At 41.5% G+C, this 22,212-nt stretch overlaps 1 protein-coding gene across 3 annotated transcripts in view; it reads left to right on the forward strand.

Annotated features, from left to right (window-relative positions):
• Nucleotides 1-15,781: 15,781 nt before the first annotated feature.
• LOC121948278 (spermatogenesis-associated protein 13-like) overlaps nt 15,782-22,212 on the forward strand; it is a 55,238-nt gene continuing 48,807 nt past the window's right edge. For 2 of the 3 annotated variants that reach the window (XM_042493629.1, XM_042493630.1), the window contains exons 1-3: nt 15,782-16,053; nt 17,905-19,579; nt 20,749-21,105. In XM_042493629.1, coding sequence (XP_042349563.1) covers nt 17,975-19,579; nt 20,749-21,105 — 1,962 coding nt within the window. In that variant the 5' untranslated portion in view covers nt 15,782-16,053; nt 17,905-17,974. The remainder of the gene's footprint in view (nt 16,054-17,904; nt 19,580-20,748; nt 21,106-22,212) is intronic. The other variant, XM_042493631.1, reaches the window with a different exon arrangement.

Raw genomic sequence — 22,212 nt, forward strand, 5'->3', positions numbered from 1 at the left:
TATGGCTTACACATATGGCAAATGCTCAGTGCAACAATTAAGGGCTTAAAGTGTCAACACCATCAAAGCATGCATGTCTCACCATTCAGACATTTTGCGAATAGCACATATATCTTCATGGTAACTTCAGCAGAGTGATGACAGCACATAGCTTTTTCCCCCAAAAAATAACACAATTTCAGCTCTTCAAACTTAATAATACCAGTGCATATCTCTCTACAATACATCTTTACTACAAGAGAGCAAAAAAAAGCTTACCTTTTAGACGTTTACGCAGCATTTTGCGAGGCCAAACTGATGTCCAACTCTTTACTTTATATGCTCGGCTGAGTTTTTATGGGCGCCAAAGATGCCTGACGTACTTCCCGTTTTCAATACGTCTCTTCCAAAAGCTTACTTCTCTGACTGCCAAAAAAACACAATAGCAAAACACAACGTCCCTGTCAGCTAAATGAACGACACTGGGCCTTTTCAGACTCTCTTCATTTGTTAACATACGACCATAATGACACACAGAAGACTTTCAGCCTGTAACTTTACGGCTAATTTATCCAGATTTATCCTCACTCTCATTCGTATGACGTTTGTTTTTTTCTCCGAGGACAATCAAACCTGTTGTCTGTCAGCCAGGCTGCCATTGGCTCGTGAGAGCTGGGGGGGCGGGAGGTGAGGGAGGGAGGCGGCTGCGGTGCAGCGTGATTGACACATGTCTCAACAATTCATTGTGGTCACAGAAAGCGTAGCCAAGCTTGCTAGGAGCTTGTAGTTACTGTTATTGGTTACTGTGCGATTTTACTCTCATCAGTAGCTGGCACACAGACATTTCGCCAAAATGCCGCCCTACTCCCCAGTTCGCCTACATGGACCATATGACGGCGCCAGCAGTGTGAGAAAAGGTAAAAAAAATAAATAAATAAATAACACTTCATTTCTCAATCTTTATGTGTGGCTGTGTTAGGAAAACCATAGTAGCAAAAAAAGAAAAAAATAATCAGTTGTCATTAGTTGCACTTTCTGTGCTATGTCTCTGGGCAACAGATTTGGAATGTGAGTTTCGGACTTCAGATTATCTGGGCCTTGGCGTACTTTGTCTTTGACCAACACCTACATTAAGATGATTCAAAATCACGGACTTAAACAAATGTTTATCTGTTTATCTTAGTTTGGTTAGCTTGACTGTATAGCTGCCTGAAGTTGCTGACCTGACCACATCAGTATAATAGTATTGTCAACTACTGAAGCTAAGGTTGAAAACATAAAAATGTTGTTGACATTTATGTGTAGAGAGGTCGCAAATAGGCTATCTTTAAACAACAAAAGTTATTGTTGATTGTCTCATAAAGCAGTTAAGTCCATAATTATGTGTAACTTCATTACACAACTTTTTTGTACCTTTTTTGTACCTACCTTATTTCTGCTGTGAAGTTGGGCATTTTAACAGTATCTATGGGAATTAACTCTTTTTTGGAGCCAGCCTCAAGTGGCCACTCGATAAACAGCAGTTTTTGGTATCATTTTTTTTTTTAGCTTTGGAGTTTGTTTCATTGGACCATGACTTCCTTGTTGTCTCACTCTTGGACTGAGGACAGACTGGACGTTACAATGACTCATTATCGGCTCTCTAGAATGGGTACTATAAAACAGGACTGGTAAGTATGCTCATTTTTCACTTCTTCTTATTCAGCAGATAGTGTTAATTCATTTTCAGTGTTTTGAACTAAAATTCTGGCCATCTACACATTGCACCTTTAAGTCATGAATATTTAATACCATCGAGGGAAAAAGTTGTGAAACCAAGCTTTAAGGGGTTTAAATACATAAAAATCCTGTCGCCATCATATTCTCAACTAGATGGATAATGGCTAACCTTATCTTATAAATAACTGTAACCTCTATTAATGACACAATAAAAAAGGCACAATAGATAAACACAGGATGCCTTTTCCAATTTCACATTATGTATCGAGTGCTCTCTGCAACACTGTGTTACATTGTAAAACATATTTGAATGTAGAGTATGCAATGAATTCTGAGTACTGTGATGTTGAAAAAGATAAAAATTTTATTGATTTGTTTGAATAATGTTTGCTTTGGTAATTCGTTGACATAACATCCACAATAATGACATTACAAGGACATGCTTTCGCTTTCACTGTGAGAGTACTGATTTGGAAATGTCAGAATGCTTTGCTTTGTCAAATTTGGACGTTGGGCAGTGAAGACACCTTGGAAACTTCACACAAATCCATTCCTGGCAGTGCAGCTATAGTGATGGAGGTGCTAGGTTACATCTGAAAATGGAGAGGTGATTTATTCTGGTATTTCTTATACAGAATATAAGCCTTATCTCACATCCAGGCACATCCAGGAAAATATGTTCTAGGTAGGAAGAGTATTTTTATTTTAATTTCAAGTTTGTCTAAGTCACATTATTAATTCACATTTTACAGAGATGGTTTTGCAACTTTAACTTTGCGATGCGCAGCCCAGTGGACTCAAAGCCCTGCTCCAACCCTATTAGACTCTCCCAGTGTGAAAATAAAAGTCAAATTCACATTTTTCTTCCCGGCTCACATTTCTAAAAAGTAATTTGGCACTATTTAATCAGAGATGTGTAAAATTGGTCTTTTCACCACTGGATTCCACTCATTGCTCTCAGGTAAGGACAAACTAATTAATCTATAATCCATGACATGCTGTAATTTATTGAGATGAAGTCAGCGGTCCTCCTCTCTGCCAATATCCACCATCCGGAGTGAAATGTCAACTAGAGAAACGCTGTACCAGATACAGAAAGAAGAGAAACCAGCAATTTAATGTTGGCATCACTCGCCTCCTATTCCTTTCACTTAGTAAATCCTTAGCAATTATTCATAATTGGGATTCTAACTCACCAGTCCTGATGCTGCTTTTATACTCTTTTATAATAGTGCTGTTTTTTTCTCATCACTCTTCCTTCCTCACTGTAAGAACACCCCGGTTTGATCAAGAGAAGTGAATTTCAGCTTTATTGTACATTCCAAAGAAATTACAAACTCAGACTCAGATAGTATGAGATTATGTGTTAATGGAAAAATCAGCATCACATTGTGTTCAGACATGACATGTTCAGGGTGTTTTACCAGGTTAATTTTGAGCCATGTTAAGGATATATCACAAGGGTCACCTGGTCCACCACTTTAGTCTAGAATTAAATTTCTTTACAGCTGTTGGACGGATTTGCATTAAATTTCATGCAGACATGCATTGTGCTCAGATGATGGAGTCAGCTGCCTCTGGCTCCACCATGAGTTTGACAATTGTGGTTCAGAGTGAAGTAACTCACCAGCCATTGGACTGATTGCTGCAATATTGACTATAAATTCAAATTAGTGACGGTTAGCATGCTATCATGTTAAAATAAGATGATGACCAAGATAAACATTAAACATCAGCATTTAGCATTATCAATGTTAGCATGCTGACATAAGCATTTCAGTCATAGCACTGCACTGTGCCTACAGCCTCAGGGCCGGCTCTTGCATTTTTATAGCCCTGGGCAAAATCTGTTTGGGGCACCCCGATAGTATATTTCATCTCATAATCTATTTGAATTTAAAACCCCAGTTTAACCAAAACTATGCCCATTGCTAATTGTAGTTGATCAAGTCAGAGAGAAACTGATACTAAGTTAATAACAGCTGTATCTGATTCATCGACTACAGCTGCCATCTCTGTATGCTAGCTTTTTTTACCCCCTGTGACCGTGTCTAAAGCAGCAATCTGCGACTGCAACATGGGCCGAGGCAAATGTTGTCTCACCTGCTCTTTGGAAACGAGGTCAATCGGCAGGATGTCACCAGGGCTTGGACAGATTGTAAATGGGCTGTACTTGTATAGCACTTTTCTAGTCTTTTCAACTAGTCAAAGTGCTTTCACAGGACATGTCACATTCACACACACATTCCCACAGTAGTGGCAGAGGCTACCATACAGGGTACCACCTACTAGTAACCTAGTAACCCTTTATACGCATGCACACTCTGATGACGCAGCATCGGGAGCAAATAGGGGTTCAGTCGAGGGCACTTCGACATAAGGACATTAGGACATGAGGATCCGGGGATCGACCCGCTGACCTTCTGATCAGAGGACGACCTCTCCACCTCTGAGCCACAGCCACCCAAGCTAGCTGCTAGCTAAGCAAACATTAGCTTTGCTTGATGATAATAATGGCAGCATAATACACACCTCTGTATTTTGCTTTCATGTCATGTTCATGATTTTTCCTCTTGCACTTTCTCCTCGGTGCACCAGACAGCTTGAATCTCTTCATAATTAATGAAGAAGAAAAAAAGGCTAACGTCTTGAAGTCTCTGGGAATCTGACGTTTTCAGCTGTCACCTCTTAACCTGTTTTGCTCCTCTGTCGGACTTCACTTAACGCACACGCAGCGCGCCCATCCCACACACGTCAATCTTTTTCACTCCGTGGATGCTGCTGCTGCTCAAAAATGCTCTGAGCAGATCTTGTGCTGTCACTCAGTGGATGTTGTAATGGTGACATGCAGCACGCCACAAGAAAGGAGTGACCATAATTGTAAAAAAGTTGGTGGTTCAGTGTCCCTTCACATGGTGGCACCCTATAAGCGACCGAATATACGGTCTATGCCTGTACAGCGTCACAGGGCCTCTAACATGGCTGTAGAATCTTACTCTTGTGACTTCTTCAGTCAATATACTTTTCTTTTTTTAAAACAATTAGAGCCTCCTGAGCCCAAAAGTGTCTTTAGGCCCTTTGACTGACCAACAATCGAAACTCCCATTAGGAACAGAGCTGAAGCGGTTCATTGATTTATTGATAAGACAATGGACAAAAAAATGTATCTCCAGCAACCTGATAACCTATCAATCATTGAAGTCATTTATGTAGCCAAAATGTGAAACATTCTCTTGTTTCAGAAACGTAATTGTGAAGATAGGTTGCTTTTATCTGTTATATATAATAATACATTGACTATCTTTAGACTGTTCGTTGGACAAAACAAGACATTTGAGGACATCACCATGAACTTGAAAGAATTAACTTAGAATTAAAGAATTAGTTTTTTGACAATTAAGACTAAAGAATTGATCAACTATTCCGAAAAACAGTGATGAATCGACAACAGAAATAATTGTTAGTTGCAGCTCCTATTTAATATTATATTAGATACAGACAAGCAAACAAATAATCTTTTTTTAAAACCTGGTAAATGATTTAGACCATGACTAAATATCAAAAAATAAGAGATAGATATTCTGTTAATCAATTTCTCAACTAATGAATTGTGCTTAGCAATGAACTGAATTATTAAGCAAATGACAACTAATCCCTTACAACGCTGCATTGTTCTCCTTTTAAATGCCAGACACATTGGTTCTGTCCAATTTGCATCTATCCAATTAAGTTCAGTTGATATATTTGAGTCCAAACCAGGAAAATGTGGTGATTTATATGTTTTTTTATGTGATGCTTGGTGACTCATACAAAAACAATGAGCTGAAGACATCACGACAGCAACAATAAACAGTACAGATGGGAAATACATTAGATTGTGCTCATGTATATCCAATGGAAACATAAAAGAAGGAATTGAGTGCCCTTCATAGCAATAGACAATTTACAATGGCCCTGGGGGAAGATGACACACCAGGGGAGAGGAGACACAAGTGTTTTGATTAGTAATACTAATTATCTTCAGACCGTTAGCAAAGAAGAGAGAGCATTAAGTTAAATGGCCTGCTCCAAATTCTCTTTCTTTTCAGCAACATAAATAGCTAGACGACGAATCAGATCTTCGTCTCTTTCTCATTCGCTTTTCCTCTGACTCCCCCCTTATTTCTCTCCCCTTTGAGGAGAGCAAAATGAGTCGAGATCTTGTTCATTACAATGAAATCAGACAACATTTAATCGTTTCTCCTATTAAATCAGCCCTTTGTCAGACTCGACATCTTCAATACACGGCAACAATGTGACAACTCAGTTCACACACCCAGGTCTCTGCAGACCAATGAATGGATTCCAGCTCTGCTGTCACACTTAGATGATAATTATAGTATATATTGTCACAGTGGATGCATCCTGACAAAACACAAACATGCCATATGCAGATTGGCCAGTTTAACAGGCTGAGAGTAAATCAACATTTAGCAGCACCGACGCTGGGGAAATATTTATCCTGGAGGACAAACGATGTGTGTGACAAAGCAGCCATATTGGGAGAAGTAAATAAGGCAGATTAACCGTTCTGGTGTTCGGGTGATGTTGTGTTCCCAGACATGTTCTAGTAGGACAGATGGAGGCAGTGAGACATGCAACCCTCATTGTTATCATCACAGACTGGGCAAAGCCGCATTAGAATTAATCAAATGAAAATAAACTCAGCGTGAGGAGCGCTTGATTACTTATTGCGCAAGAAACTAAAATGAGAGTAAACAGGGCCGCAGCTTGAGGCTGGACTGTGGAGAGCGATTGGCGTCTTTGTGCTCCTTGAAATCAGCAGCGAGAAAATATTCCATCTGGTTTCTTTCTTATAACACAGTATTATCATCGGGTCTGCAGTGCCTCTGCCCTCTGGTCTCAGCATCATCACTCTCCTATACAGGTGTTTTTTAAATCCCTCTGCCACCGTTCTCTTTAACTCCCCGATCATACTCTATCAACAAAATGCTATGACTTCTCTTTCTTTTTCTTTCAGACGAGACAGTCTGATATTGATGCCATTCAGTCAGTGAGGTCCGGCCAGTCGAACGAAAGGTCAAAAAACAAGACTCTATATCCCTTTTCAGTGGCAGCCAGAGTCACTAACATGTGATGCTGCGCGCCACATTATCAATCCTGATGAAAAGACACGAGGCATCCTTTCATCTAACCTAACTGAGAAATGTCATCTCTTTCACTTCGCCCGTGGTTGAATCCGTTTGTGTTTGTGTCGTCTCTCGGAAATGATGTTCTGCACAGGCTGTCCCCTGTAAAGCAACGTGTTCCTTGAGGTATTATAAAAACTGAAAGAGTTGACAATAATCCACTGATCTTTACTTCTCAAGCACTCACGCCTACGTGACTTTGATTGGCTCGGATTGATTAGCTCTTTAGGCCGCGAGGACGCGTGATAAAAAAACATCATGCTGTTAAGTGAATATCGTATATTTCCCATAAGAAATAATGCGCACGCAATCTTTCAAGCTCTAACAGCATTTACCTCCTGGCAAAGATCAGACTGAGACACTGAGACACAGATCAGTGGAGGAGTCTCTGGGGGAAACTCAGTCTTCATCTCACTCTCAATAATAATAACACATGCGTGCTTACAGACTTGAATATGCAGCAGTACCACAGGATCGTTTTTCTCTTTGATTTTTTCTTCTTTTCTCTCTTCCTTTTTGCAGATTTATTTATGGCCGTGTGTTATTTATATACATTGTATACATTGCTTATTTACACTGCATAATCAATGCCAAAAAAAGAGTTCATTGCAATTACAATTATTATTTCCATAAAAACAATCTCTGCGTACATCCACACACCAGAAGGACCCATTTAATTGAATCTATTTCCTTTTGCAGATGATGGATTCACCTTCTGTCATGGTGGATGTTGTCTGATTTCCATGCTGTGGAAATGTGGTTTTATTTTCTGGCTTATCTCGGCTGCCTCTACCTCATCTGCTCTCGGTTTCCCCTCTGCATTACTCTCTCTCACTCTCACTCTCACTCCCTCTCTGACTATCTCACTAACATTACCACCACCAGCAGAGAAATGATGGTAATTGGCCATTTTGGGCTTGGACAGCTGCTAACATGAAAGCGAAAGTGGCTTCAGCTTGGAGTGCCGGGCTCTAACCTCTTCAACAGTTTTCCCCCTAATAACCAGAATCCCACTCTTCCCTCGCACAGCCTGTACTCTCAATAAGCACGCCTGAATAAATGAATGTGCACCCAGGTAAATTGGATAAACACATAGATAAATACACATTGTCTCCGCTGATTTCACCCCGTCTTGACTGATTGGAAGTGAGAGCTGAGACGGACGCATGTCTCCCATATACAGATTAAAAAGCTTCTTATCTCGCCTCTTAAGGCCTTTAAGCAAGGACGATGTGCTTCACTGAATAATAAATGAGAAAGTTCCACTTGACTTGTAGCTTTTAATTTAAACCAAGCCATTACCTAACTCGTATCAATTAGGTATCGTTGGATTCTGTGGAAATGGCCGGCAAAAGTGTGAGATCATGCCTTTTTTTCTGTTTTTTCTTTTCTTTTTTTTTTTTGTTGGGACCAAGCCTCTTTGCAAATGCGTAAAGCAAATGAAATCATCTCACAGTGTTACAGTGGAAAATCATGAAATTGAATAGAGTGATTCCGCCATTCTGCAGAACATCCCGAGGCTTGGTACCTTGTAACAGAGATCCAATCGATGCCTGTAGCTTTAATCACATCTAACTTTAATGCTAGCCACATCTCCGAGGTCTAATTCTTTACTTTCACACCAAATTACTTTCTAGCCCAAGGCACATTTTCTCAAAAAGTGTATCTGCGGTCACAGCTTCGGCGGTATGACCATGGCTCTATTGATTGACACACGGCTAAAGGCTGAATTCCAGCGGAGAGGATTCCTGATGACACATGTGGCTGTGCTGTTTCTACGGAGTTACTGCACATGTAACTGCACCTTCATTACAGGGGAGGAGACCGAAGCCTTGGGGTACCTCTGTCATTAATGCCGTTTAAATCCGGGTGCAGACCAGTGCACAATCACAGCTCTTTATCAAGTTAGGGAGCAGCAGCTTCTTATTGAACCTATCTAACAGCAACCAATAATTCAATGAGAGACTGAACTACACCTCGGAACTCTTAGTTAATTAAAATCCTCATAGCAAATTTGGTCAATTTCATTTCATCATTTTAGATCAACTCCGCCGGTTTCACTCCATCAGTCAGATTCCCCTGAAACCTGGATTTGCGTGTGTGGTATTACTCCTGGAATAGACAATATTCTCTAATGTACACTATATCTGATTTTTAATAATAAAGGATTGTCTTGTAATCCACTATTCCACTGGCAAGGAGTGTGCGATGTCCTTTGAAAGAGGCACAGTGCCATCGTGTGGCAGAGCTCCTCAACTGCACATCGGTGCACAGGAAGTTTCACACACAACTTTAACATTGTAGAATTACATTATGTTTCGGTGACAGGCAGCCTTCTCAGCAGGAAATGTGTGTAGTATGAGAGAAAGAGAGAAATAGATAATTAAATTGAAAGAAAGGAAGAAAATAAAACAAAATACGGGCATTTACTTTAACATGAAACGTGCACATGCACAATCATGAAAAGCAAAATGACCCAAACTAACTATAAATAGCATTAACACCCCCAAATATATTGATATAAATATAAATAAAAATAAACGCTATGTTATGGCCAACCTCTTACTCCAAAATAATCGTTAGCAAATGTAATAATAATCATATATGAACTTGACAAAATGACATTATTATTACTACAGCTTCTAGTATGATGGTGTTCTGCAGTTCTGCAGTGTGTGGTTTGTCCAAGTGGTGTTGCCATACCCCAGTAGAATGTGTCTTATGGGGGCATTCAACAAACATTAATGGCTTTTTTACTTTTTATTTGTCAAATATAGCCCACATGAAGTCTGAGTAAAGTTCCAGTCATTTATGTTGCTTTACATGTGTAATATATGAAGATAGTAGTTGCTTTCATTTATTGCATATTCATTTAAAACACTTTATAGTTGTACTTACCTATGATACTTACATAGGTCCATGTAAACTCCATGACTACAGTCTACAAACTAGCTGTTGTATAAAACGAAAGCACGTTGCAAAAACTTATTTCCATAGTGATGCATGATCTCAATAAAGACTGCTACACTCCTGCTACTTTACAGACTTATATGAAATTTGGGATAGGCCAAATACATTTGTGTAGGTATTACTTAATATACAAATAGTTTGTTTTTTTACTCTCAGTACATGCATTTGTAAGTCCACTTTCCATTTGTATTTATACACAGTACCTGCTGCTAAATCTGAACCCTATTAGTAATTTCTAACCATTGTAATGATGTCAACTCATAATGAATGATTCAAATACAAATTCCACAATAATAGAAATAACATTGCTAGTCAATTCTGGTTTCACTGATTTGTCTCATAGCCATACATAACAGTATTTTTAGCTAAAATTAAGAATTTTACTTTATTTTATTTTATTCTAGGCAGGCATTAGACTTCTTCAGGACACTTTTTTTTTGAAAAACTTTTTTTTTTAAATACAAGATAGAGGATGTTTTCAAGTATTTATAATCTTGGGATTATCTGTGAAGTAATAATCTGGTTATTCGCTTAGCAAAATGTAAATTCACAAAAATATCAGCCTCCCTCCCTCTTTTGCTCCCTCTCTTGGTGATAAGACAGGATGTGCAGGAGAGGAATGAGAACTCGCCGAGCATTTCTCTCTGCCTCTAACTAGGACATGGTGAAGGAGCTGTAGTGAGGACAGAGAGATAGAGGAGGGAGGGATTATATCCAGCTATAATTGATAGGCCTAATAATGTCCCTATTGCTCCATCTCCATTAAAAGCGTGTGCGCCCATACCGCTGTTTGCACAACCTAACCAAAGCAGAGGACACTGACCAGAGACAACTATGTGGTCAGAGGTCAACATTCATCAGAGAGATAAAAAAAAGTCAACTTTAAAAGAACTCTCTCAATGACAAATCAGTGAGAGGAATGCCAGTTTACTATCAATCACACTACTAATTGTGTGTCTCGTCTTAGAGCCCACCTCTTTAACTGCGCTCGGCGATACTGACACATTGTGCTGAGAAGACACAGGATAATCTGCAATGTTTCATCTCCTTTTGCTCTCCTCAGTTAAACATCCCTTCTCTGCTGACTGCGATCCCTCCCTTTATCACTGCGTCTCTTGGGGTTTTTCCCAATGAGAAACTTTGCTCTCTAAAGTGGAAGCATCCAGATGAGCGGAAATGGTGTTTTGTATGCCGGGCTGCTTTTCTCTCACTGCTGCTGACCCACAAACACAGCCAAGTCCAGCTCAGCCCAAAGCCTGTAAGGCAAGATACAGAGCCAGATAAACAATCACACAGATACAGCAGTGGGATAAACATCTGCCTGATCACACTTTTGACATTTGCACAAAAGGAAGTTAAAAAAAAAAAAAGGGCAAAAAGGAACCCATGAATGCTCACTATTCTGTCAAAATCAAGAGCATTTTATTTGTTTATATAAAGACGTCCTTTCCGGAGTGTTGATTCTGATTTGAATTCCTAAAAAATCTGCGGTTTCCTCCCTCGCTTTGAAACAGGAAGTAGAGCTGTGGTCGTCTTCCGCTCGTCTTGTTTAATGGAACCCGCCTTCCTGTTTTCAGATTCATCCTGATAATGGCTGAAAGTCCCCCCAGCTGAAAGCTCCGCGCACAAACACACAAACACTCCCCCTGTCCTGTCCCTCTCTTTCTCTCTGTATCCCTCTCTCCCTCTCAGATGGCTGCGGGATAAGGTCTTTAGTGAGACCTCCCCATCACCGACGGCAGGCAGACCTTTCCACACATTCCAGCAGGCCATGTGTGTGCCATGTGAGCTGGTACATGTGTGGGAGAGGGCCCAAACTGATTGATTATCCCAAACTGATTGCAGTAAAGATCAAAGTATCTGTGAACTGCTCAACTCAGATGTGTGTGTGTGTATGTGCGCGCACGTGTGTGTGTGTGTGTGTGTGTGTGTGTGTGTGTGTGTGCGCGCGCGCACGCGTGCGTCTGTGTGTTTGTGTTGTGGGGACGGTGCCATGTGCAGCCAGGCCAAGGAAGTATGCAGGTCAGAGGAGAGGGAATGTCAGGAATGTCAGTGTAATTCAAACTCTCTTCTATCACCGGAGGCAACCACTACCTGTGCATATTTTATGCCAGAAGTGGGCAGAAATGTTAATCTGTGTGTGGCAGTGTGCCACTTTAACATGCCAGTGTGTACAAGGAGCCATAGTGTATACATTGCTCACAGAGTCATTGGCATCTCCTCTTAAACGGATAGTTCAGATTTTTTGGAGTGGGGTTGTATGGAATATTTATCCATAGTCACTCAATACGTTTACATGCACAGTTAGGTCAAGCAATGGTTACAGCTCGATCAGGCCATTTAATTGGACTACTGTTCTGGTCCCATTGTACAAGGGGGGAATAAATTTATCGACGGAAGTATTTCCAACACCGCCACAGTAGGTGGCGATAGTTGCTATTTGACTTTCTTCTGGTTGACCTACTATGTCATATACCAATCAAGTGAGCAAGCGACAAATGGGTTGCATTTTCAAACAGAGAAACAATGCAGAACTGTTTTTATTTGGTATGTAGTCTACCCTTTACTTTTTACCTTTGTCTGGGTTTGTTTTCTTCCCTTCTTCTTCTTCTTCTTTTGTTTTTCCTGGCTTTTTTCTCAGAAGTCATGCAGTTCAACTTCCAGGTCAAAGTCTGGTGCGGCGACTAAATTAAGAGATTAGAAGTCAAATTTGGTACGATATCAGTCAGACTAACATGTTTACACGTATTTTAAAAGTCAAGTTTTTGTCGTGCTAACACAGTAATTCGACCTTTTCTAACATCATGTAAAGATACTGACTGTAGTACATACGATTAGATGTCAGTAGGCATGTCCCCAGTTTGGAGAAGCAGGCTGGAGTCCGACAAAGAAGCTCAGTAATGACTGCTGTGGATGGGGGTCAGAGACAAAATGTATTTTAGCTACCTAAAAAGTCCCACCTAAAAAAAAATAAATGTCAGTTTCAGTGTATGCAATAGAGTATTTTCACTGCTTTACCTGCATTACTTACTATAGCTTTAACTCAGCAACGTCATCAGCATCTCCCCTTAAAGCTACAGCAGGTGACTTTTTGAAAACTACTTTCAGAAAACTACTATCTGTAGAGACTGTCTAAATCCTGACGGTAGTCAGAAAACAGAGACTCCTCCTGGCTCTGATTGGTTGTTTTTGTTCATGTGCAGTGGATTCATGCAAATGCCATTAGGAGCACTAGGAGGAGCCAAAGAAACATGATTTTTACACAGATTATTTGTCTCTTGTACTACTGTCAGGATATAGTGTCAGTTTCAGTGAATTTGACTAAAAGTTCTGTTTTTTATGAAAGTTACCTACTGAAGCTTTAATTTAGCAACCTCCTTATCAAAGGGCACTCAGTGTTCCCAAACACCTGCACTGGAAACAAATTGTGACTGAGCTCCCAGCTGTTCTCACAAGAGTTACACCTCCCCAATCCAGTTCCCAGGCTTTAGTAAGCCTTTCATTTGATATCACAACATATCTGCCCCCCCCTTCACCCTCCCTGTCTGGCCGGCTTTTTCACGGCAGCCTGTTTTCACTCTCCTGCTTTGACAAAGACTGGCGAAATAATTACAGCTGGGCCTAAACTCAGCAAGTGTTTGTCTCCAGTAATCTCTACCAAACCCCACCAGTGGGGACCGTGTCATAGGAGGAGGAGGAAGAGGTCGATTGTTCTGGAAAACGAGGAGCCGATGACATCATTTCAAAGGGCTCTGTTCGGAGTGTTCAACACTCCCGGTAAATAGGCAACAAAGTAAACTCACTGTAATGTACACAGCTCTCCAAACGTCAACAATACTTATCATTTTAGACTCAGGCCCAGCTGGTGGAGAGTTGAAATCTCTAATCTGCCTCTCGCCATCCATCACTCTTTCTCTTCCCTCTCGTGCTTTCTGTCATTCATACAAAATGCTGTTTGGATGAACTTATTTTTGTAAAGATAAGTTAGTTTTATGTCTGTATAAGGCAGATCGGAGCTGAAACATTCGGCCTGTTTGAGCCAGGATGTCTTTTGTGACGGGAGGGGACAACAGGAAGACGGCTTGGGGTTCTGAGGAAGTGAGTGAGTAAGGGGAGGGAGGGAAGGAGTGAGGGAATGGAAGTGAAGGAGAGTAGCAAACCGTAAGTCAAAGCAAAACTATGAGGGAAAAAATGACTGTACCCATGAAAAACAGCAAAACATGGATCAAAAACAGACAAATATAGATGACTGTATGTCTAGAAATAAAAAAGAGCCTATTATGGCTACATATGGAGCCATGTGCTAAAGATGCTACAACATAGGAGAGGTCACTTGAAGATGAGGTTGCAGTAATTCACAGTGACAGTTGCGGATGAGTGTAGCATGTAAATCTCCATGCTGCTGCTACTATTACTACTACACCTTCAAGTACTTAAAGCCGCTCCACGGAGAGGGCCAGGGAGAAGAGAGCGGCTCCACGGGCAAGCAAGGGAAGCATGGACACATAGAGATATTTACATACAGTCAGACAGACTTCCTGGCATTGTCAGCCTGAGAGCGTTGATGTCAGATCCACTCCTTCCTGTGCAGAAGGGAGAACGCCATGTCGATGACAATGGGCCCAAAACAGGACAAAGAGGAAATGTTTAAATTTAGGCCCCCTTCTTCCACCATCTCCTCTTTCACGGCTATGTAGCTCTGGAGCTGTTTAGTTTTTCTGAATTCCTTCGGTCCCCCCCTCCCCGAGCTCCCTCTCCCCATTGTGCCATTTCAATAGAAGGATTTTCACATTCAACGCAAATCCCAAAGGAGGATCAGCTAGTGAGACCAGAGTTCAGTCAATCACTTGTTTTCACTGATGTTCCTTTAAAAATTATGAGTGCCTCCTTATAAATCCATCAAACAGACAGCATAGAAAAAACTCTAAGTAGGCCTATAAATAAATAAAAAAGTTATAATGGCTGTGAAAATAGTTTAGGATTTGAATGATTTGAAGGCTAGAAATAGGATTACAGTTACAGCATAGTAAACATCCAATATAGGCTCATATAATGTAAGCTATGTATCTATTAAAGCTAGGGACTGTTTGTTATTTATGAGGGGCGACGGGGTGGTGCAAAATAGGGCAGACATGTAGGATATTTTTTTAAGCTTTGAGGGGTTTTTTTTTTTATTTTGGCATGGAAGAGGGACATACAACTTGAAATGGTTGTATTTTGTATTGATTTAAATAGATAAATACATGTAATGCTATCTGAACCCTCAAACATGCTGGTGGTTTTGAAAGGCCTTTTCTTCTTTAAAAAACACCCAAATTACACCATTTATCATTACTAGAAACTGTAAAAAGTGAAACTGTTGTCGTTTTTTTTGTTATAGTTTTTCTCAGTTGCTTGAACACATCAGTCCACTCAGAGTTTAAAAACAGTTCACACATCTAGACCTAAATTTGCAAAATGCTCAAACACTCACAAGACATTACTGTAATAATAAGTCTTATTCTCACGCTGTGTTTTTGTTTTGTTGGCTCCAATAACTACATTTGGTGTGACTATAAAAAACATATTGTTAGTGCCTATTTATGGTGGAGGGAGGGCCATGCTTTTTCCTTTACTCAGTCAGGGAGGCTCTAGGAAAAATATTTGTAGCTTCTGAGAGGGTCAGGATAAAATAAAAATAAAAGTCACACCCCAGTCACAGCCCTAATAAGTATAGAACAGTCCCTTAGCTGTAAACTTGCTATTAGCCTACAACAGACACACTTTGAATTAAAGTAATTACAATTTCCATGTGTTTCTCCTGAGTGTGTGTGTGTGTGTGTGTGTTTAGGGTGTGTTTATGAGGGTGTGTGTGTGTGTGTGTGTGTGTGTGTGTGCGCTGCCCTGTCTGCGTGAGAGCTTTATCACAAATCAGAGTGTCGGCGTCTGCAGGAGCTTACAGGGCAAGAGTTCACCGGTCTGTCGCTAACTCGGGGAGTTTCTCTAAGTTTGATGATAGCTGACGAAGTTTAGAGGCAAAAAATAAACACATGAGAGCTACGAAGGAGACGCTGTCCGCAACATAACTTCAGCCTTACTCATGGATACAAGTTAAGCCCGTGAAATACACTGGATACGGTTGAAAGGCGGTGTTTTCAATATTGGCTTTACGGACAGCAAAGACGATGCCCATTTAAACGGGTGAAGTTTGCTTCGGGTAAGTTGACCGCTTTAACGGTTAAATTTAAGTGGTGCGGGTGTAACTTGTGAACACATTTTTTGGCGTTATTAGGAAGAGTAACATACCCGGCTAACAGCTTGTTAACTATAACAAATTGTAAAGCAGTTTCTCAAATGAATGTTTTTACACCATGTCGGCAACTTTTTGCAACTTTAACGTCAATTTTATTGACGCTACATTTACAAAGGGGCATAACTTCAAGACGCTCAACCCAACATAACGTTAACCTGTCACTGCCAGCTATGAACTGTCATTTTTAGCTGGAAACCGAGATGCTAATGTTAGTTACAGTAAATTTTGTGACAGTATAGCAAAAAATGTGTTCTATGTAGCCTATTTCAGGAGTTTATGTCACTATAAGCAAGCAGACTTTACAACAGGTGAACAAAATCAGCATAACTGATCCTCGAGAAAAGAGAAGTCACATTTTACAAGTCAGTAATTCATAAATATTAGGGGCGAGGGAGGCACATCCCTTCAATGTTCAAATATGCCCCCCACCCCCAATATATTGATAAAAATATGATATAAACAAACAAACAAAAAGAGCACTGCTAAGACAGACAACCATGCACTGCCACCCGAATCAAATGATAGTATAAAAAACCGAAACAAATTCAGGTGAGCTAAATCTGAATAACTGGTACTTAACTGAAGAGAAGTCACCTTTTACAAGGCAGTAATTGTAAAAGATATTGGGGGTACACATCCCTGCCGTTTTAAGATATGCTCAAAATGAAACCTACCCCACCCCCCAATACACTAATAAAAATCTGATAAAAACAAAAAAAATGCTCTGACATCCTAAGACAGAAAGCCATGCACTGTCACTTGAAAAAATCATTAGCAAATGTAGGCTACTTAAATTATAGCGTAAATAAACAAACAAACAAACAAAACGCTATTATCATAAGGCTATTACTACAGGTTCTTGTATTATAGTGTACAGCAGATGTGTGTGGTTTGTCCAAGTAGTGTTGCTGTGACCCCCCACCCCCCCATGTTGATCACATGGCTATGGCCCTGACATTTTATATTCAAATGCCAAACTAAGTACTTCCTAATGTGTGATTGGAGTCTATGCTTGCAAACTGACGTTTTTACAGTTTTCGGAATGACAGTAATTTTGCTACATAGTATTCTTTAAAAGCTTATCTGTGGAAAAAAATAAATAAATAAAAAATAAAAGCAGGTTAATTAAATAGTGACATTCTGCGAAAAAAGGCCAACCACATCTTTGATGATGATCTCATGTAACAACAAAGACGCATGCTGGAGGCCCCAATTACACCAGATGCTTCCATACATTAAAGGGATTATCATATGGGGGTAATTAACATGTGGTAGTGTGGCACTTGCTGAGCATCTTCCTCCTCAGAAGGAGCTTAACTGAGCTGTGATGATGTCATAGCCGGAGCGGGACTGAAATAACCAGACATCTCTGTAGTGAGTGTTTCCATGACAACACAGCCTCCTGGTTTAAATGGTGGACGGGGGACTGTGTCTCAAATAATTACTTTGGATATTATGGACCAAATATGGGGGGAGGGGATTGTTTGTGACTGTCGACTCATGGTACAAAAGCCCTTGTCTGAGAATCACAAAATGAGACCTCTCGTGCTCTCACTGTGTTTTACCGTTTCAGTACACATCTATTGCACTTGAACATTTGACCTCCTGTGTAGATGACTGCCACTGAGATTATTTTATAGAATATGTTTGGCATTTATGGCATACATCAACAGATAGAATGAGCAAGATATGAAAAGATAAGGCAGTCAGTTTAATGTCAAACTCCTGAATAAAAATGTGGTTTGGTTCCTCCAGGTGTTTGAGAGCAAGGCCCGAAACATGATGTCCATTGGAGCTGATAGCTGACACTGTAGAATGAGAGAGGATGGAGCAGACAGACAGCCCTGCCCCTGTGAGCAACAACCCTAATGGGTTTGTCAACCGAGTGTTTAATGTTTCTCTGGATGTGGAGAATGAGACCAGCAGTGTTTATATTCAGGAGACTGGGCCAGCAGGGCCTGCAGAGGGGCAGGGAGAGACCCAGGCTGCCTCTTCTCAGACCCCTGTCAAGGACAGACAGGAGGTCAACCGGAGGCCCCGTGCCACAGGGGGCATCTGGAAGATCTTGAACCGAAAGAGAGCTGTCTCAGAGCTGGAGCGCAGACCCCACTCCATGATCCTGCCCGGGGAGGCTTCCATCCCTAAACTCTCATTTGCTGACAAAGTTCGCTCTTTCAAGAAGCTTAAATCCCCCTCTGTGTTTAGAGGGAAAGCAGGGAAACTGTCTACTGCCAAGTTCAGCAGCTCCTTGGTGGATGAGGAATCTTTCTGCCGCGACATTGGCACTCCTCAGCAGTCCAGCAGGAGCACACTTAGGCACCGTGGCAAGAGGCACTCGTACGCTGGCCACACAGCAGAATTTGACTGCTCATTCGAAGACATCGACCTCACAGCTCCTATAGACGGCCACCAGCCCACTGTAATGGGAGAGGCTGTGACTCAGAATGGTTGTAAACCGTCAGAGAGAGTTAGCTATACTAAAAGAAGCCACAACAATTCAACCAACTGTAACAAAACAGCTGCAGGCTGTGAAGAGCCAAGTGTTAAAGGTAGCCCAAGCACCCACCAGGGTCGAGGAAGGAGGCACAAAGATGTGTGGAGTTACCTGAGGAGAATTTCCCTGTTGGGGAAGGCCAATCCTGTCTATTCAGAGAGGAGCTTTGACTCTGAGCTTCACTCTTTGGATAAAACCATGGACTCAGACTATGGTTCTGTAGACTTTGAGAGCGTCAGAGACTTCCAGCCACCGCCTCCGAAACACTCAGACAACAAGGGGCACTTTGGTGGTCTGTTCAAGTTTTTCAATAGTGTAGCAGAGACAGCCAGAAAATGGCGGACAACATCACACTCATTCTCTCCTCCAGAGGGAGAGAGGACATCGATGAGCTCCCCACGGGCCCCACCGCCCACAGCGGACAACATACACAGTGTGTCCCTGACACTCCACAGTGAAGGACTGACAAAATCCCAGCCTATTCCATCATCACCAGTGACCGCTAAATCCTCACACTCCAGTAGCCTGGACAGCGAGGCTTCAGCACCTGTGACAGGTGGTAGATCCCCTAAGGTGGTCCTGAAAGCCTTTAGGGCATGTTCAGGATCTCCAGCTGTCAATGGCCTTTCCGAGGGCACAGACAAACATATAGACAGTGAGACAAACCACATGTCCACAGCCGTAGTAGAGAATCATATCCTCCAGTCAGGCCCAACCACAGACACTAAAACAGATGCAGAGGTCGAAAGAGCTCCATTAAACTGTCTCTGTCAAGAGGAAAAGGTAGGGGAACAGACAGGAAATGAGCAGGATTCCAGGGATGCTCCACCTGACTCCCACCAGTTACAGGAAGTGAATATCCAATCACAACAAGGTGATAAAGAGAGCACAACCAATAGCGTGCCAGCATCAGATTCCACCGAGGAAATATTCAAGGTATGTGACTTCAAATCCAAAATGAGCCATGCTAATTACCAGCCTCTGAATTTTAATAAACACATTTGGTCATGAAGTCAGTAATTTGTGTTGCTAAACTACTGTGTTGTTTTATGAGAACAGCATTTTTTATGTATAATGTGTCTCACATATTTGCCATAACCACATTCCATTGCAGGCTTTTTCTACATCATTAACATCGCAACAACGCAAAAGCATGCAACATGTAATAACTGCATAAATGCTCAAAATGTCATTTATGAAACTGTTTTAACCATGGCCATTCTTTTGCTTCTTAAAATCATCAACAAACAAACCAGACTGTAAATAGTGCCAGAGCTGTTACTCATTTCTTCATGATATAAGTCGTAGGTGTGGTTCATTAACTGCCAGGGAGAAACAAAAACAGTCATGACACCAGCCTGTGAGGACATGAATTGGGCACCTAATCTACTGCTGTCCTTTTGCCCCATCTGTTGGAGAGAGGAGGAAACAGTCAGTAATTACAATGGTGGACAACATCATATTAGTTTGTTCTTTCAAGCTCAGTCAGCCTTGTGTAGCATGTAAGGAAACCCTATTTCCCATAAAGCCGGCTGTGTGCGGCTGCAGCAGCCTGAGAGCTCTGTGACGTCTTCGCTTCCTGACGGCACCCTTCCCTTCTCACTCCAGTGGAAGCATTAGTCATCCCCCTTCTAGTCACACCAACGAGTCAGGACATGTTAGCCCTAACTCCTGATGACAAAATGAGATGTGACATCTCAATACTCAGCACACTTTCGTAGGGGTTTATTATGCAAGGGCTGTGGGATCTGTGTTGTGGGAAGGGTGTTAATATGCAGGGCCACACTAATTTAGGAAAAAATGATGGCACCAGGAAAATCCTCCTCCCTAATCACCAACTGTTTACACATTAGATCCACCTGTCTACTGTGTTTTTTTTCTTCTCTGAAGTTTAACTGCCATTCAGGGGCTTTCTTGGCACTTGTGGATAGCTACTGATCCACAGCAATTAGGAATATGAGCTCATGGCTTGCAGAATCATTTGAAATAAAATGAAGTATATTTTGTTGAGTCTTCAGAGACATCCCTACCAAATTCCCAGCACAAGAAATGCATTGTTGCACCTTTATCTGGGCCAAATTGCTGAGTATCTGTGCCAATCACAGCTGTGTGAGCAGATTGCCAACCAGACAGGCTGCGGTGTAAGACAGCCGTGCCCAGCCATGCCCCACTCTAGCACAGAGAAGACCTCTGTACCTCACAAGCCGCTGCGCCCTCGTCCTCGCCCGGCCTCAGCTGTACTGGACCTGTGGAGGCCCACCCCAGACCGAGATCTCTACAGCCATTATAGTGAGGTTGGCTCGCTATGCAGACGGAGACGCAGGCCTGTTCCCACCATGCAACATTCTCCGGGGCAGAGACGGATGGCTGCTCGCTCCAGGCCTTGCTCTGTCATAGAGACCAGTGTTACTAGGGAGATACAGTCCACGGAGCTGCACCACAGAGTAAGATGTCAGACACAGGTATTCATGCATAATTTCACTAGAAGTAAATAGAAAAACATTGACATAAAGATGACAAATAGGCTGTCCTTTAAATACCTAAGTACATATACCGAGTAAATGAAGTATGCAGTAGAGCAGGGATACTCAACTTGCTTTGCTTTGGGGCTACCTCTGCAAAATGACAGGAGGCCAGGGGCCAGTTGCAGCAGCCCCATACATGTTTCGAGGATTTTAGGATGTTTCTAGTATTTAAAGACTTTTCTAGGATTACAGAACATTTCTAGTATTTTAAGATGTTTCTGGAATTTTTTATTTCTAGGATATCAGAACTGTTCTTGGATTTTAAGACTTTTCTAGGATTTAAGAACATTTCCAGGATATTAGGACAATAGGGGCTTAGTCTGGACCTCTGTGGAGGGTGCGGGGGATTCTCCATTGGCACTTTTTATAAACAAGCTCTATTTTTATGCTGTTTTATGTACGCTGGCACCTTGTGTATATTAAAAGTGCATAAACAATTCCAGTGTAAATCACTTTAATTTTATTGTGAATAAGAAAATAGTTGTGGGGCACCTTATTCAGGGCCAGATTTGGCACATGAGCTTTAAGTTGAGTATCACTGCAGTAGAAGTATCACTTTAATGTTGAAAAAATGAAAGATGGAGGGCAGAGTCTCTCTGCTAGTCTCTACCAACTCTGATAAATATAACCCAAGCCCATAATGAATCAAACACACACTACAGACTTTGAAGGGCAGTCCAGTACTAACCCAGTATTTATACACTACTCACTGTTAGTTGCAACAATGCATGCATGCTCTGCCCCATTTATAGAGGCCAGTATTTCTGGACGCTGCTTTTCCCTGAGCTCACCCTCCCTCCCTCTCTTTTTCTTTCCCTCTCTCTCTCACTCTTTCTTTCTTTTTTCTTTCCTTGTGGCTTCTCTCTCTCTCTCTCTCTCTCTCTCTCTCTCTCTCTCACTCACTCCCTCTCAGTCTTTCTCTGTCGCCAATTTTCTGCCTCATCGCTCCCATAAGCTCTACCTCTCATTGCCCTAACTCAGAGTCAGTTCATTTTAACCTGAGAGACTGCCTGGTTGGCATGATGTATAGTCTCTCATGGTTTG

Source organism: Plectropomus leopardus, chromosome 9 (genome assembly GCF_008729295.1).
Source record: "Plectropomus leopardus isolate mb chromosome 9, YSFRI_Pleo_2.0, whole genome shotgun sequence".
In the NCBI taxonomy this organism is placed as follows: domain Eukaryota; kingdom Metazoa; phylum Chordata; class Actinopteri; order Perciformes; family Serranidae; genus Plectropomus; species Plectropomus leopardus.